General features: G+C 46.3%; 1 protein-coding gene across 1 annotated transcript; it reads right to left on the bottom strand.

Annotated features, from left to right (window-relative positions):
* Positions 1–1,180: 1,180 nt before the first annotated feature.
* On the bottom strand, positions 1,181–17,448 carry LOC128278071 (uncharacterized). Its single transcript, XM_053016727.1, has 8 exons — positions 17,402–17,448; positions 13,490–13,886; positions 11,567–13,382; positions 11,063–11,480; positions 10,842–10,987; positions 10,410–10,577; positions 10,149–10,187; positions 1,181–6,522 (listed from the first exon to the last, which is right to left on the bottom strand). Exons 2-8 carry the CDS (start codon positions 13,868–13,870, stop codon positions 3,674–3,676), a joined length of 5,817 nt encoding a protein of 1,938 aa, XP_052872687.1. The 5' UTR covers positions 13,871–13,886; positions 17,402–17,448; the 3' UTR covers positions 1,181–3,673.
* Between the last annotated feature and the right edge of the window lie 437 nt (positions 17,449–17,885).

The following is a 17,885-nucleotide window of genomic DNA, read 5'->3' as shown; positions in this document are numbered from 1 at the left end:
TTGTATGTAGGATAGATGATGTCGAGGTTTCAGGCACAAGGTATCGATTCGCAATCCCATACTCCACCTATGATTTGATGGATTAATTTACGATATTATAATGAATAAATGAATGAAACAAAACAGGTATACAAGAAAACCAAGTAGAAATTTAAACAAACAGAACCCTATCACCTGTTTTGCCCTTTCCTTAATCCTCTGGCTATCATTCGTTACCGTTAACTAGCTGTACTCCATTCGGCGCTTACAACTTTTCGTAATGCCCGCAATCCACTGGTACAACCGTAAACTTACTACCGTGACCAGCCAGTCGTCGTTGGTGAAAATAAGCAGGGCCGGCGGTATACAACCATGGTCTGGCGTATGTTTGGAAGCTGTCTCCGGTGGTTCTATACACCTGCGCTTTTCTTCATACTCCTGCGGTTTCGATCGAACGATGGGCGGTATAATCATTTGTTGGTAATAGTGTCGGGAGCCACCAGCCATTGTTGGCGATTCCGGTATGGCTGCTTGCTGCCCAATCGTTGGTTTGTTTGTAGAAGTCGTGCTTAGAATGCCGGTTCTGGGACCGACCTGGTAGGAGATGTATTATAAGGATCCGTTTGAGTCGCCGTGGAAGTGGAGGAAATTTTCGTCGAATAAAGTAGCTGGTGGCGATGATGAGGGCTGGGCCATGTCAAGCGATGCCCGGCTGGCAGAACTAAAGCTACTGCTGCTTATGTCCTCCTGATCCAGATGCAACAGCGCTGACTGTAGACCGCTATACGATCCAGCACTGCCGGAGCCACCCCCAGTCTGGAGAATGCCTACAATATGCGCACCGGTGTGGTGGTGGTGCGTGGGGTTTCCAGTTGAGCCATCGAGGAGGCTTCCGGTTAGGCTGAGTCCACACCCAGCAGTACACTCGCCACTACCGTCCATCAGTACCGGACCATCTGTGCAGGGAAGCGAAACGATTTAGGATGAAATGGACACGAATATGCGCTCTACCTGATGGCGATGATAATGATGAGAATGGCGGAGATTGCGATTGCAGGAAAGAAGGATAAGATTATAAACTTCCGGTAGTTCATGTGAACGAGAAGGTTGCGCGTCGTACTGGTTTAAAGTTTAAACATCGGCACACTAAAATGCCAACAACTAAAAAAACACATGATAGTGTGTAGTATGTGTATGGGTTTGTTTATAAGTTTTCTCACTTTTCGTTTTTTATTATCTCTATTTCGTTTTTATGACTTCTTATGCTTTTCTTCACCACTTTGTAAGACGTTTCATAAACGACAAATCTTCCACTGAAACATGTTTTTCCTTCGGTGTTATTCGCATAACGTGGATCACTGCACTGCAACATACTTGTTTATCTTACTCCCACTTCTCTCACTCTCTTCCGCTCTCTCTTTCTTTGTCTGTCTCTATCTCTCTTTCTTTATACCTCCCGGGCTCGGTATTTTTCACTCAAAAATTAGATCTGTTTTTTCTCACTCTCATGATCTAAACAATGTGCACTGCCCTAACTGTTTTCTTTATCAAGTTTAAGTTTACGTTGGCTGTAAATAAAATAATTGTAACTCATAGGTTTACAGTCGGACACATAACAATTCTACGCATCTTGCTTTGACCACCTATCGCTACTCAATCTAATCGCTAAACTGCTTCCTCGATAAATATATAAATAATCACATTTTATGGGCTTTTATAATTTTTGTTTTGTTTTCTCTGTTGAACTTATTTTGAATCTTATTACTTATTTTTGAATCCTGTTTGTAGTTTACTCTCTCGCTCATTCTCTCTTTCCTTCTGGTTCGCTACTATTTACTCCTAATTGTCCTCTCGGTGCTTGTTTTGCACTTCAGATCCGTCTAGTGTTATTATTTTCCAATCTGTGATAAGCTCACCTTTCCCTCACACACGCATCCTTTGGTGCTGTTTGTTCTGTGTTTATTCGCTTAGTTCTCAACGATGCCTACACTTTTCTTCCTATCCCACTGCGATGTGTAAATTATGCATTTATCTGATGCTTTTTGGGATTTTTTTTGGGAACTTATCTAACGATTTTTGTTGCTGCAGACATTGCCGGTTGTTCCATTTTGTTGCTGTTAAATATTACAATTAGGTGGTTTTTTTAAACACTTTTTGGTGCCTGTTTAAGAATAACTGGATTACCTATCGTCTTAGCTTTTTTGTATTTTCAAGTTTGCAACATATTTTTTCCACATCTTCGTCACAAGGATCTCTCGATAATAGGTAACTAAATTTGTCAAATCCAAAAACAAACTATTATCTGACGGCGACTCTAATTTCATGGGGAATACAATTAAGCAAACCGTATGGCGATTGGAGTCTTAACGAACATATTTTAATTCGTACTACACCAAAGGGCACCAGCCCTTCTTAATTCTCTTGGTCGTACATAAGTTTCTGACACCGTGCTGGGAGTTTCTATACGATCAACTAATGCATTGAAAACAAGTAATCGATAGATAAAAGAAGAATCAAATGAAAAACTGCAATCTAAAGGAACAAGAATGCATCCTTTCGGCAAATAGTTTGATCAAACAGAAAAAAAATGTCTTGTTCTATTACTAAAATAAGTTCACCTACTTATCAGCCTGCGCTAGTGCTCTAATAGTGCATCTGACAGCTTACACAAAGCTGGAGTAATATCATGACACCTTCGGGCAACACAGTTCCCTGTGCGACACTTGCTGCCTGATGCCAAAGAACACCATTGCCTTTACCAAGAGGTTCTACTGCTTCCTGGTTTAGTGACAACAGATCCCCGCGCACATTATCCAATGTAATAAATGTCTCTTTATATATGAAACAATTACATCCAAGACCATATTCCTACCCCCTTGAGAACCAGACACACACACCAAAAACATATATTCTGAGTAGAACATATCAAGAACCACAAAATCGATGTAATTATTCTGATCGAGTGGTCGTAGTGGTATATATACTGCTATGGAAAACAGATATCAATGCTTAAGTAGTCGGCGTGAGTAACTTTATTTTCGCATCTGCTTCCGTTTAGTTTTTTCTACTATTTGTTGACGCTTTCATTACACGAATCATTAATTTCCGCCATGGTGTTTTACTGTCAATGCATCCATGGAAAACTGAAATAATGTATAACTCTTACACAAAAAGGACCTGCGACGTTTAAAACGTATAGTATGACACTGCACACGTACTCGCAAACAGCACGATACCAACTTAGTAATGACAGGTAAGACAACTACCGGCAAGTATCAACGCAGCAGCAAGCATCAAGCGAGAGAGTGGTGAAGGAGAAACACATTTCCCACTACCGATGCAATTGACGATTACAAGCATTCTCTATTGTGAACGTTCGCTTACGACCAAAGCTCGGTTTCGCTAATCAAATAGTCGAGAACCGGCGCCCGAGTGCAGAAAGGAGAATAAATGAGACGACAGAAGTGCGTGGGGCAGCAAGTTGGTTGCTCCGTATATATGTGTGTAGCGGGACATATTAAACAAATCCAAAAAAACAACCCAATACCAAAAACGTTACATCATACGCATCGTAATCCTAACACATAAGAAGGCGTCGCGCAAGAGAGAAAGCCCATAGCAATGGGTCAACGATATAAAACAGTATCAGCAGCAATGACGCTACGGCTAGCACCATTCGCTTCGCTAGCGTTGATTATTTGCGTTTTTTTTTAGATTTTTTAGATTTCCCGTTCCCATTTCCGGTCCCGCTACAAGTTGCACCGCCGCACGTTGCTGACGACGACTGTCGTGCGGCCAGCTGCTGTTGGTTGCCGCCACCAGATGCCGTTGTCACTGTGGTGGTTATCTTAATTTTCGATGCCACTGATCCTTCAACGGTTGGGAGCACGTATAGTGCGACAGGGTCCGACCGATCATTGACTACGTCCGGTTGTGCACTGGCGTTGCAACTGCTTAGGGCTGTGGAACCGGCTACCGATTGAGGAGAGAAAACGTTGTTCGTGGTCGCACAGGTCGTGGCGGAAAGCGACGAGGAAAATGTTTTGTTGCTGGAGATCAGTGGTTGTAGCTCCTCGTCTTCCTCTTCCTCGTCGTCATCAGCGCCCTCTTCTCCATCCTCATCTTCCTTCTCACCATCCTCGCCAATGTGATCGTGAATAAACGCTGGAATGACAGCCGCGCGTGCTCCTCCGCGCTTTCGGAGCCGCTTGTTTGTGATTCCACCACCACCACTGGCAGTAATCGTAGTCGTAGCTTCCACAGCTTCCTCTTCCGGCTCATTGCTCGAGTTGATGGTAACGTCATCGTCCTCGTAGTCGTCCTTCTCTGCTTCCTCTTGCTCATCTTCCTCCGCTATGTCCTCATCATCGGTGCCGGTCGCAGCAGGTCGATCGGCAACAACTCGGTTGATACAACCACTACCACCATTGGGTTCGTGTCCTAATAGGGCGCCTCTTCCAATAACTTCCGACGACAACATAACATCTGTCTCGAGCTCGAGGCTTTTGTAGTCCGAGTCTTGTCCTTCGGTTAATACTTCTTTTGTCGCAGCGCTTTGTCGACGGTCAAACGGTTGTTCTGAAGCCGATGACGCTTTGTGCAGGCTGGAGCACATCGCCAACAGAATGTTACCACCGTGGAGTATATTCTGCATCTGATCGGCCACCTGAATCCGCTTGTCCGTTACCTGTAGCTGCTCCCGCTCGTCCAGCGAGAGGATATCGCGCTCCTGTAGCGGGCTTTCGAAACTGATCAAAGTACTCTCTCTTGTCTCTGCTTCTTGCTCAGCTGAAGGCGATAGCGCAGCAGTGTCGGTGGTACGGAGTGGCAGCAGTGCCGGTGCAAAGTCCATCATCTCGTATTTGGTTGAAAAGTCGTGAAACTCTTCACTTTCCGCCGTCGCCAAGTTTGCGGACGGCGCTTCCCGCAACGATAAAGCTGACGGCGGAGGTGATGGCTTCGGTTGCTGTCGATTTCGCACTCCCGCCCACGACCGTCTGCATTTTGGCTGGCACGCGGCCAGCTCACCGTCATTATCTTCTCCGAACAGTTCCTTATCGTCGATTTTTAGTGCTTCCAATGGTGGCAGGGCAATAGCACAGGTGAGTCCAGCCACTGCCTCGTCCTGCTCGACAGGAAGCAGCCCGAATAACCGCTGGTCACGGCACCTCTTTTCGTTTGGAACCATCGCCACAGGATGAGCCGTTTTCCTACTACCAGTGCAGGCGGTTACCGATCGACGCTTCTCTTCTCCATGCTTAGGACCACCGCCGCTTATACCTTCTCTTTTGCCCTTTCGTTCAAAGATGGCTCCACCGGTAGTGGTGGTGAGCGATTTTTCATCCTCACCGAACGTCGGCACAGATGTCCGTTTGGCAGACTTGCCCTTGGTGTTTGGCCCTTTCGGCGGCGGCGGCGGCTCCTTCACGTCGCTCTTGTCAGTCTTGGACAGCGGTTCCCCTGGCTCTGCCGGAAACTCGACATTGACGAACTCTCCAAGCGCGCATGCAACAGCTGTGCCACGCTTGCCGTCGATCGTTACCTTCGCGGTGCCCGTTTCATCGGAACCATCAACAGGGCACTCCGGAGCTTTAGGAGCTTTCGCCACTGTCCGCTTTGCTCGGGGCGGTGGCTGCTTGTCCCCTATGACAGCAGTGTTGTTGGTGACATGTGAAGTGTGCGAAAGGTGCTCCTCCTCAATCACCGGCACGATCAGATCCCGACCAATTAGCGAGGTTGATTGGCTGATGGAGCGCTTGTCATAGTCACCGTCAAATCCCCCATAATCATCCGCTCTGGCAGTGCGGTCCAACGAGGATCCCCGCGGGCGGCTAACCGACGTTCGTGATTCGACCACATGCACCGCTGCACCTGTTGCGTGCACCGTCACCACGGGGCGGAATAGTGATTCGTCGCAGTTCTCGTACAGGTACGCCTCATCGCATTCCTGCATGAGCTCGTCCGACTCGATGCTCTCTGGACCAGTCGCACCGCCCGTGGACGCCGCCGCCGTTATCGTGCTAACCGTCGTTACCGTTCCGAGTGGGTTAACCACCTTGGCGATGATCATGTTGCGGCAGCTAGCCGCTGACGACACCGTTCGCACCGGCTCCTGCTGCTGCTGCTGCCGACAGTGATGAGGAAGTGCTACTGCACCTTTTTGCTGATTTCCACTACCTCCCTGGTGTTGCCGCAATTTGTCTTCGAAGTAACCCGTTGCAATATCCGTAACTACTGCTGGAACAGCTCTACATGGGCCACCACCGCTCGCTCCACCACAAAGTTTGTTAGTGGAGCAATGTTGCTGCTGTTGTTGCTGTTGCAGCTGGTATTGATGCTGTATTTGAATCTGCTGGTCACAGATCGAGCTGAGCGAGTGTGTTGACGAGTAGATGGAGGTGGACGAGCACGACGATACCGACGAGAGGCCCGTTGTGGTGGTGTGTGTGGACGCCAATGAGTGATTACTAGATGAACTCATCTGCTGCTGGTGTTGCTGCTGCAGATGTTGATGGTGATATTGCTGTTGATGGACACACGTTGCTGCTGGTGCCGATGAATAGCCTACGAGTTGCGACCGATCCAAAGTGCAGAGAGAAAACGGTAGGTGGGGTTGGGGAGACGTTGGATATTGAAAGATGGATACGCGATTATTCCGACGAGGGGATAGTGAACGTAATAGTAGTGGCAGTTATAGTCGTAGTAGTAGTAGTAGTAGTAGTAGGATAAACGCATACGTTAACGAGATTGTGTGTCGTTCCACGATTGGTTTTTTGATGTTTTACGATACACGGAGATTAAAAGTAGGAGAGGGAAAGAGAGAAGGAGGGATGGAAAGAGAGAAAAAGAAAAATAAGGAAACAAAGAAAGACGGAAAGAAAGAGAGAAGAGAAGAGAAAAGAAAGAAGCCAGTGGCAAGTGTGTTTTAGATCCGTTGCTCATATTATACTTTTCTTTGTATAGGTTTGCAGTTTTGTTTTGTAGCTTTTTTCCTGTTTTGTGTTTCGTTCTATTTCCGTATGCTTCGTATTCTACATGCGGTGTTTTACGAACAACTCATTATGGCATTGACGCTAGGCGCGCGGCAAATGTCTCTTTTTCTGTATAATGCTTCAATTTGCGAGTATATGCAAATTAATAAAAAAAGTGAATTTTGAAATAATAGATAATGAATGAAACTCTAGTTTCAATCTATACTTCGGACGCGATCAAAATGAAATTGTGAATCACACTTTATAACAAATGAACCGAATTAGGGGAATAACTAATAAAAGTCGAACAAGGAGTGGTCCACGAAAGATGGGAAAAGATATAGAACGATTGAAAACATCCAAACGAAGGTACTCAATTTGTCTAACAGAATCAACAATACTAGACCACAGAGCATAATTCGCAGGAAACGTGAAGGTTACTGAAACATTACAACGCAGTTGTCTACAATAAAGACATACGAAGCAGTAAACATACGAAAATAAATACGGAACAGGGATAAGAAGTAGAATATGTTACAGCGGAAAGAATCGACTAACAAAACGATAAAACAAACTACAAGAAAAGATTGCAATGTATGAAAGATCTTTCAACATTGCTCAACACGCTGTCGATAGAGCATGTTTATTTTATCTCGCTACGATATTAACGGCATGAGTGAGACATGCAAACGCGTGCAATTTTTTAAATCATATTTTGCGTATCTCGAAAGCAAGTTTGCAGATGCGTTAATTATCGCAAAGGTGCAAAAAAATGTTTTGCTCATTTGTGTTTGTAGAACTTGTGTGACAGAGCGTCTTTGTGTGTTTGTTGGGGTATGGGTGTACTACTAAATCAGTTCTTCAAAAGACCAGACTGATCTAGAGTTCGTTATTTTCAAATGCCATTATCATCGCCAGCAATGGTCTGTGAGATTAACAGATGACTAAAATAGAAAATCAAAACCATGGGTCATGGATCGGAATCCATATGATTTGCATAGTAAATCAACTATGGCATATAATAGTTAAAACTATTGCAAACAACGTTTCATAAAAATATGGGTAGCGAGACGGATGAACGAGTGAGCCACTACCGACAAAAGTAGTGCAGTGCATATTTTTCAATTTCAGTTGTTCAGGCCTAACCGTTTGGTCTGTAAAAGGAATAAGCTAATACACCATTCAAGATAGTAAAAGTAAGGTATCGAACAGCAAATCAACATTAACGAAAAACTTTAATCTACAGCCAAGACTGTCTTGCTAACATAAAATAATGGGATGGGAATATCGTATGTTGGGGTAGGGCGTCTATGTAGTGATGACTAGTTAGCTTGTCAAGCATACTTATCTAAGCATATGGTTCGGCAACGTACGTAATAGAGAGGTTAGAGATCCATGCGGCAAAGCTGAACCACATGCGTGGCGTCTCTTTGCGTTTGCATAAAATCGAACAAAATCTGGATTCAACCAAACGAAGTTATATTATCAACGTTTTATGTAAAATGTAATATTTCTTATGAAAGTCTCTACGTTTTATTTTTCTAGTGCTTGGACGATTATGATTCTCGCACTTAGCCGATGTCTTTTAGCAGTACTTTTATGTTTTAGGTCCTTAATCTTCCCAGTCGATCAAGCAACTTGACGCTGGGGCAAAGATGAAATCGAGGTTTAAACGTAGTGTAGCTATCTTCCATAGTGCATATATGTGCAAGTTATAGGCACAAGAAGAAATTCCTTCGCTGTATGCGGAATACAATTAGCAAACCACGCACGTGAGTTGAAACAATAACAGAAACCGGAAAAAGCTGATAAACGCGCTGGACGCTTCTAACACACACGCTTGTGTCGGATCCTTATCACTTCTCTCGATTTCCAGGTTTTGTTTTGGTCTCTTTTTCTTGATGATCTTGTGATAATACGTCTAGAATCTTTATACCGTCTTTGATCACAGTAAAACCCCATGCAACGTTATTATCACACCATGGTCTAGACGACACAGGGCGGCGAAAGACCGGACGATGGCACTGAGCGCTTACCGATGCCTAAGCAGCTGTCCAAAAGCACGCCACAATGACCGTCAAGCGATTCGAGGTCAAGCGAGGGCTGGCACAGAGTCGAGGTATCTAGGCAGAGGCTAGTCGCAGGTCATAGCAACTTGCTCTCCAGCTCTGCTAGCTAGCAGCAAGCTAGCAAGCAAGAAAGCATTCTCTATTAAGCAATAACCATAATTAAGCATAGACATAATAATCATTTCTAGTATAAGCCCAATTATATTGTTGAACCATTGAAATGAGTAAGAGGCAAAGAAAAATCGTTATGCTATCTCTCCATCTCCATAACGGAACAAAAGGCGGGTGGAGTGCTGGTGGAGGTCAATAAGAGGTTTCCCCCCATTGGGAACAGCATATTAAAAAACAAAAATCAAGAAAAAGAAACATAGAAACAGGAGCGAGGGGGAAGGGGTTTAAAAGTATACAATTTTTCCTTTAGTTCGTTCTATTGGTATAAACATTTGGATTCAGACCTTTGTCGAAATGTTTCTTACGATTGTCGAAATACTACTAATTGGCATACGAATAAAACATTATATGCAGTATAAAGTATCGCATTCATGAATTTCGTGTATGGAGCCTGAGAAGTTGCTGCATCTTATTGCTCAGACGTTACCGCGTAGAAAACGCTTCCTCGATGCCGTTGACCATGCTAAAACATTTTGACAAGAGTCTTAAGTGTATATACGACCCAATCCGTTGTTCTTAGATTTAAAAAAGAGTCTTAAATATTTTGATAAAAAATAAAATTTTTGGAAAAAGACCTCTGTAATCTAAGCAAGTACATCCGCAGCTGCGATGACACTACCGCTACCGGAAGGTGCATTTGATAGCGAATGTATGATGATGGTGATAGGCATGATAGATATCGGTGATAGTGATAGTAAGGTCTAGTATAGTTAGTATAGTAGAATAACGTAGTATAGTAAGTATAGCATAGCATTAGAGAGTGATTCAGGTAGAATATGAAACTAACCTTAAAATGAAGCAATCACAACTAAAGAAATAGACAGTTCGTTTGTAAAAAAACAACATAAAATTTAAACACACCCTGCGAACAAAATTAAACATATTCAACATATACAAATTTCCACACAAACAGTACATACAAAACTTTCACCGCAAGGAAGGGATGTACTTTACGAACGCTTTAATTTCTGATGCTGTCGGATTGCGAATGATCGCCCTTGATAGGTAATGCTTCAATAGACAATCAAATCATAGAAACAAAAGCTAAAAGCAGCTCAAAATTTAAATCATGAAACAAACACAAAGAAACACAACGTGCGGAACGATAGGAAGCTAGGGGATGTTGCGAATCGGTTGGATAGTCGAATAGTCGCGTATGTTTTTGTTTGATTGTTTGTGTATTTGAGAGAGGAGGCCCTATAAAAACTAAACTGCGTACCTGTGACGTCACGGCTAGTAGTGAGGGGCGATTCGCGCATCGCATCTGCCAGATCCTCGCGTAACTGCGATTCTATAGGGCCGAGCGAGGAAAACTCCGTGTCCAGGTTTTCGTGGTGCCGAAACTCGTTCATGTTCATTATGCGTGGGCTCTGCTCGTAGCTCGTACCTGTTTCGCAAATTAGGTCAAGAAAAAAGTGACGGAGAAGACAAATCGATAAAGTAAGAGATTATAGCGGTAACGTAATGCCGAATGGAAGATGTGAAGCGAGCAAGACAGCATGCAAATCAGCATTAAAATGAGAAAAATTGAAAGAAAATGACGATAATAAAAAAAAAGTTTGAATTAAAAATATAATAAGCATTCTGCACGCATCCCCGTCAACGGATCAAAATCGCACCAAAAATGCATCAACGAATTGGGGTCTCATACCTCCTGCCAAAGGCATGTTCATTGGATTGGAGCGAGCGGGGCGACTGTAGATAGTACCGCATGCGGCAACGCCTGGTCCGGCACCGGCGCTACCCATGGCCAAGGAAACTTCCACCGCATCTGTATCAATCGACGATAATGGTGAGCTGCAAAGGCAAGAATAGACGCAGTGGGTTATAAAGAAACAATTTGCTCTTTCACTGTTGCGCATCCAAAATTACCCGCTCGGTGTATTGTACGTTTTGAACATAAACTGTGGCCCCATCCAAAGTCGGCGGTGTGGTCCGGCGTGCGTGATGATTTCCACTTGCGACAGCCAACGATCATCGACATGGTCCGTGGTCATCTGAACGCTACCGGCGCTTTCGTGCTGCTGCTGTTTTGGATCATTGCCCGAATGGTATATTCGATCGTAGGCCGGGTATTCGAGCGACGAGCTGCCGCAACTTTCACCACCACTCGCACCACCGGTGGTGCCGCCATCGAGAAGCCGATCCTTGATAAGCCAGTTGTCGACCGGTAGTGGTGGTTGAATTTCGTTCGAATATGCCATCCCCTGACGCTGCAGGCACCATTGTGCCTTCGCTTCAACCTCCAGCTCGATCGGAGTATCATCGCAAATCTTCTCCCTCGGCGTTCCTGCCAACCGCGAAGAAACACGAATAGTAAAGAAACAAATCAGAACAATCGATTGTCTTCGACCACCGATCGGAACCACTACTCACCTGAAACGTGCTTTGGATCCAGATCATACTGAATGAGCGCTCCGTGCGCGGCCAAAATGAAGAGGGAATCGAGAGATTTGCGTTGAATTCGGTGGGCAGGTGTGTCGCGCATGGTCGCCCCAGGAGCATCGAGCAGCCATGAACGCCCTTTGGCGAACGTCGCGCAAACGCGCAATGGTTTCACGGCCGGATCGTCGGCCGACGATGAAGACGAGTTCCGCTGCCGTCCGGTGTGCCCGTGCCCGTTCCCACCGCCCTTGCTCGTACCACCAACAACCAAGTGTCCTCCGTGGTGGGGGTGGGCGGTGAGACTGGCGGGCTGGCGAAGCTGCGCCAACGGCTGAACGATGGTCGGGTTGGGAAACGGCGGAGTCCGTGGATTAGCATACGCTGTCGCAGTCAGTAGATGATGCGTACCCATCCCACCCTCACCGCATCCGCCTCCTATGCTGACACTGCCTCCACCAACACCGCCAGCGTGCGAAATGGGGCTACTCGACCGCGCATCGATCGATAGACCGGCCGAACGATGAAAGCGTGACAGCCGGTTCACAACGTGCGGCGAACCATGCGTCCGCACACCGGCTGGGCCTCCGTACGGTGTCACGGGGAAGACGTGGGTTGTGCCGCGCAGCGTTGACACTGCAACCCATCGTGAGTCAAGCGAGAACGACACGTCCTGTACCTTGGCCGTTGTGTCGCCTCGATGCAAAATGTACAGATGGTGGACGGCAGCGAGCGAGGAACCGCTGGGGTGCGGCTGTAAACGGAACACGTGAAAGTCGTGCCCTCGGCGGTCGGCCGTCAACAGCAGCATACCGGGCGCATCAAACGTCAGTGCGACGAGCGCTTCCGAGTGGGCGACAAAATGGGCCACGATTGGATCATTACCGTTGCACGCGATCGGTGTACCCGTGGTCGGGCTCACATCCCGGATTGGGTGCTTGATGTCCAGCACGGTCACCACCCCGGCCTGCTGGGTCGCATCAATACTGATACTACCGCTCCCGACGCTACCACCGGCCACGCCTCCGTCGGCAGTAAACCCATGTCCTGCGCCACCACTGCCCATTGTCCCGCCACTGCCGCCACCACCTAAACCTGCAGATAACCCTCCGCCAGATCCAGATCCAACTGCAGCACCTCCACCTCCACCTCCACCAATACCGCCTGATCCTCCAGCACTACCAGTTCCAAGGCTCGACCCAAGATGGCTACCCGTTAGACCGGCGGCCACCTGCTCCCCCAGTTCGCGCAGACCTTTGCCAAGGCTCTTAGCCGCATTCAGCACCGTCGCCGTGTAGCTCGTGACGCCGTCACCCTCGCAGCCCCCGCTCGAACGTTTCGAAGGAATGAGGCGCCGCTCGGCATAGGCGATCCACCGTGGCCCCAGGGCCACCGGATTTGGATTGAGGCCTGGACTCGGGTGGCAAGTGGTCACCGTAAGCCGGTCTTCGAGCGTGCGCGCGTCAAACACGGCGATCCGCTCGGCAAACGTCACCACAATGGAGGCCCGGTTCGCCAGCACGTCCACGATGGGGCTCTTGAACTTTATGCTCCGCACCGTTTCGCCGTCTTTGAGCGAGACGAAATTGAGCGACGAATAAGGTGGAACGGCAGCACCGGCGCCACCACTTTCGCACAGCGCCATCAGCGGTCGCTTGTGGGCGTGAGGATCTAGCATTTGAGTCGCAGCCGGCCCGCCACCGTCCGCCAGCTCCGCCGCAGGCGTTGGCAGTACACGCAGACACTTGACTGAACCGTGACGCCAGGAAAGAACCTCGATCGCTTCACCGTTCGCCGCTACGACCCAAACCTGTAAAAGAACGAATGACCGAAACGAAAGAGAAATCAATACGACTGGGTTGCATAAAATACCGAAATAACACAAAAAGGGCGTTTTCCCCCTTCCGTTCACGTTACCTGTACACCGGTCACGTAACCCAGTATAAGGAGCAGCGGCGGGGCGATACCACCCTCCAGCTCCCAGTCGTCACCAAGAGACGGATCGCTGATGTCCGCGGTACTCTCGAACCGGACCCAAATGATGTGATCCTTGATGTCCCCCGGTGGGGTTTGGGCCTGCAACGTCACATCGCTAATGAAGCCAGCCACACTGTCGATGATGGACCGATCGCTCACGGCCTGGGGCGGAACGATGGTCGGAATGCATCGGACCACGCCGCTACTGCTACTACCACTACCACCACCACTGTCGCCACTGCCGCCACCGAGCATAATCGTTCCTGATGCGGCCCCGGAGGTTGCGGGTCGGCTGCCGCGATGGTGCGAATCGGCTGACATTTTCTCTGGCGATATTCTGTGTTCAACGACAGAGCGAGAATAGTTGTTAGCGAGAACACATATTTCAAACACGATATTGGTATGTAACGTGATTCGAATATTTGTTTAATTTGAATGTGGTGGGACTTGTTCGTATTGAAAGTGTGATGGTGTTCTGTGAGCGCTCCCTAACGTTTAGCCGTGATTTATGACATTGCAGCAGCACTGCGTCAGATTGAGCAGGATGCAAACTAACGGCTACTATTAACAGAAATGCAAACACATCCAGATCCAACACAATGACAATTAACGCTCATCGAGCCCGCGGTCAAGAATTTGGTTCGATGAACTTTCGCCTAGCTGATACAGTGACCTTTCTGTAAAATACGGATACATAATTTGTAGAAACTCTGACTCATGCATTCAATATTCGTGCGAAACTTCCTTGGCCTGGATCAGCACATGTACTTTTTGCCAAAGGTCGACCATACATGGCTACTGCATAGAAGAATTGCCTATCGGCAGCGCGCCCAGCACACAACAGCGCAAGGTGCGCGGTGCCAAAGGCCCTTTGCGCAGCGCGAACGTTGCATCACCCAAAATGTTGCAATTTTTTACAACCAAGTGATAGAGTTTAAAGAGAGAAATATAACGAACGAGAAAGAACGCGTAAAAGAGACAGGGCACCGGAGCAGCTGGCACACAACCAGCAGAACACGGTTCGATGAACTGCATAAAGCTTACGCGCAAACACTCAAACTGTTTTTGTTGATGACTCGGACCCGCGTTTCGGGCAAAGTATAGTTATCTCGCGGATGCAAACACATGAACAAAAATATGGCAAAATGATTAAAAAAAAAAAGACCAAAACTTCAGAAGCAGCAGCTACGTGGCGGAGCGTACAGATACTTAAATAAGCGGTTTTCTTGAGCTCGTATCACAATCTTGAAAAAGCTCGAAAAATATTATATAAGGCTGGGGAAAAAGAAATCGACGTTTTTCACGATAGATGCCTTCAGTGTTCGATATCTCGTGAAGTATTGATCTTAAAGTTTCAAGTTTAGGCTCGTTTTAAAGCTGATACTTTACACTTAGAAAATGCTTTCACTGTTGATTGTTTGTTCCACTCGTTTGTAAGATACAGAGCGTTAACAATGGAAGTCACCATAGAGAAAATTCGGTACATTTTACAATTTTTCTTTGAAAAAGGCGAAAATCCAAGCTAGGCCGCTGAAATTTTGCATGGTGTTTATGGTGGCAATACTCTAACCGCTTGTAATGTGCAATTTTGATTTCGTTAACCCGTTTAATTTATTGTTGATGTTAAAAATGCCCCTCGCCTAGTAATCAGAGCATCGGCCAGGAGCTAAAGATTAAGCTTTGAATAGTTGAAATCATTTGTGCAAAGCTGGATTGACGAAGAAGCGCAATGTTTGGGTGGCACATCAATTGACCCCGAAAAAAAATGATGGATCGAATGGTCATCTGCGAAGTTTTTGCCAAACGGAACGAAATCGACTCATTTCTTAAACGGATGGGTACTCGGTATGAGAAATGGGTCACTTACGACAATATTGTGTGAAATCGGTCGTTGTTCAAGCGTGGTGAAGCAGATTAACCGGTGGCCAAACCAGGAATAACGGCTAGGAAGGTTCTATGGGGCTTGAAAGGAATTGTTTATCATGAGTAGCTTCCGTGTGGCTTAACAATAAATTCAGATCTCTACTGCCAAGAACTGCATCGTTTGAAGCTAGCGATTGGTCAGAAACGGTCAGAATCGGCCAACAGAAAAGGTTTTGTGTTCCACCAGGACAACGAAATGTTACGCACGTTTTTAGTGATTCGCCAAAAAGTTCGAGAGCTTGATTGGGAAGTTTCAATGCATCCACCGTATAGTCCGTACCTTGCACCAAGCGATTGACACCTTTTTCACGCATTACAAAATTTCCTGAGTGATGAAAAACTGAGACCAAAAAGGATTGTGAAAATGGATTGCTCGAGTTTTTCGCCAATAACGACAAAGCTTTCTACAAAAGAGGTATTATGAAATTATATAGTATATTAATTTTTAAAAAGGCAACAAGTTTTCCAGCAAAATGGTGCATATTTGATCGGATGGCAAATCGGATCATTGGAAATCTGTTGAATATAGTTTTGAAATTCACGCAAAAAACGTCTATGACTGTTTCCTCAGCCTTATATACAAAAACAAATGCAACTCCGCAAAATAACAGCGCAATTACAACACACCCCCGCGCAGTTATGTTGGAGATGACGAAGGCAGTTCGCCCTAATTAGTCTATAATGGAAAGCAGGAAAAAACATGTATTGCTCTGACTTCATAAAGCGAGTAAGCTGAGTGATAGTAAGCTCTGTCGTTAGCTGTACCAAGCGGTTTTTGAACCATCTTTGACGACGATCTTGAAGGACAATGCAACCCTCCGAAAATCTTTGACAAAATCTTCCTTGTCAGGCAATACCAAAAGATAAACTAATCATGTATTCGAATTGCACTATTAAATGATGTAAAACCAAAGTAAAATAAGCACGAATTGTTTAGAAAAAAGAGGCTGTTTTCTTTTGGATTTTATGGAGCTAACTTTGTCGCACTGTGCACATGCAGCATGTGGGCATGATCGGCAACGGGTACCAAGCTTGGAGAATAGAACAAAATTGTTCCACAGGCTCCCTCCACAACCGTTTATAGGGTGCTGACTGCTAGGCACATTTCCACACTACATGTTGCGTTGGCCGACACAAAGCCTAAACCTAAACAACAACAAAAACGACCTCCAAAAGAACATTCTAATCGATTGATGACGATGCAAACCGTTCCTTAAGAAACTAAAACACTTTAATCGGCGTCAGTTCGTCAGTATTTATGGCCAGGAAGGGTTCTGTCGCACCTGGCGTGCCATATGCCTGATGCCTGATCCTTGCTGCGGTTTTTCCAAACAAATCAACGACCGGAAAAGGTCGTCCTGTGGCGCCAGATGCTGGCCAACGGTCAAGCAGGCGATCGATAGGGCAGGCGATATTCAGACAGAGGCTTAGGGTAAAAAATGCAACACAGCTCCATCACCATCGCTGCAAAACAAACGCGATTCGCAAAAGAAAAACCAAACATAAGGTCAACGAGGATACACAACGGAGTAGAAGGGTTTCAATCGTGAGCGTAAAAAAGAGGAAAACACATTTAACAATCAGATCGTAAACAAAAAAAAACTTCTACTGATAAATAGGATCGTTCCCACCCACACAGCCTGCCATACGAGCAAATGCGTAGTCCATTTGCCATCAGCTGCAAAACAAAGGAAAATTACGCCCGTGTGTGCGTGTGTTCGCATGGATGAGTGTGTACCTTTGTACCGTAGTACCTTCATCCAATGTATGAATACCCGTACGTTGTGGCACCTTCGGCCAGACAGCGCGACAGAACAAAGTAACAAAGTAGCTCACCCCCTCTCTCACCTCGCGACAACGACACAAAATAAAGGTTTCGATTGTTCCGTCTTGTGTAGTAGTCTTCTTACTCTAGGGTTTCTTACTCACTTTTTCGAGTGCTGCTTATACTACCGCCACCAGCACCAGAACATCACAAACACTACCGTGCCACGGCAACAGCAACGTTCATGCTTCGCCTATAATAGGCGCGCACGTGTTGATTGATGAGCCTATGTCGAGTAGGTGTCCAAAGGAGCGCGTATCCACAGGTCGTTTGACACAAAGCTGTAATGCCCACGGAATTTTAGCGCCACGGAAATGGAACAGGTCAAAGAGTAAATGCAGTATACACGAGGTGCACAAGACAAAATGCGAAGCAGGGATGATTAAAAAAAAACTGCGTCATTAACTGTGGACGAGTGTAAGTGTGGTCGCTCGCAGCTGGGTGTGCGTTTGTTCCCAGTTGATGGCAGGGGCAGCTGTAGCAACTGTTGATGACGCTCGACAGTACGATTTCTCCCTCGCTCTGTTTCATGCAGGTTATTACTATTTAAAATCTATACATACACACACACACGCGCGCGCAGACAGT

Source organism: Anopheles cruzii, chromosome X (assembly GCF_943734635.1).
Source record: "Anopheles cruzii chromosome X, idAnoCruzAS_RS32_06, whole genome shotgun sequence".
In the NCBI taxonomy this organism is placed as follows: Eukaryota; Metazoa; Arthropoda; class Insecta; order Diptera; family Culicidae; genus Anopheles; species Anopheles cruzii.
Note: the sequence above shows the minus strand (reverse complement) of the source record. Positions and strands in the feature narration are given on the sequence as shown.

Bases quoted from the DNA above. Each gene is read 5' to 3' on its own strand.
- LOC128278071 (XM_053016727.1), bottom strand. From the start codon at position 13,870: ATGTCAGCCGATTCGCACCATCGCGGCAGCCGACCCGCAACCTCCGGG. The intron at 13,383-13,489 runs GTAACGTGAACG...GTTCTTTTACAG, and splicing joins GTTACGTGACCGGTGTACAG to GTTTGGGTCGTAGCGGCGAA. The intron at 10,988-11,062 runs GTAATTTTGGAT...TTGCCTTTGCAG, and splicing joins ACGTACAATACACCGAGCGG to CTCACCATTATCGTCGATTG.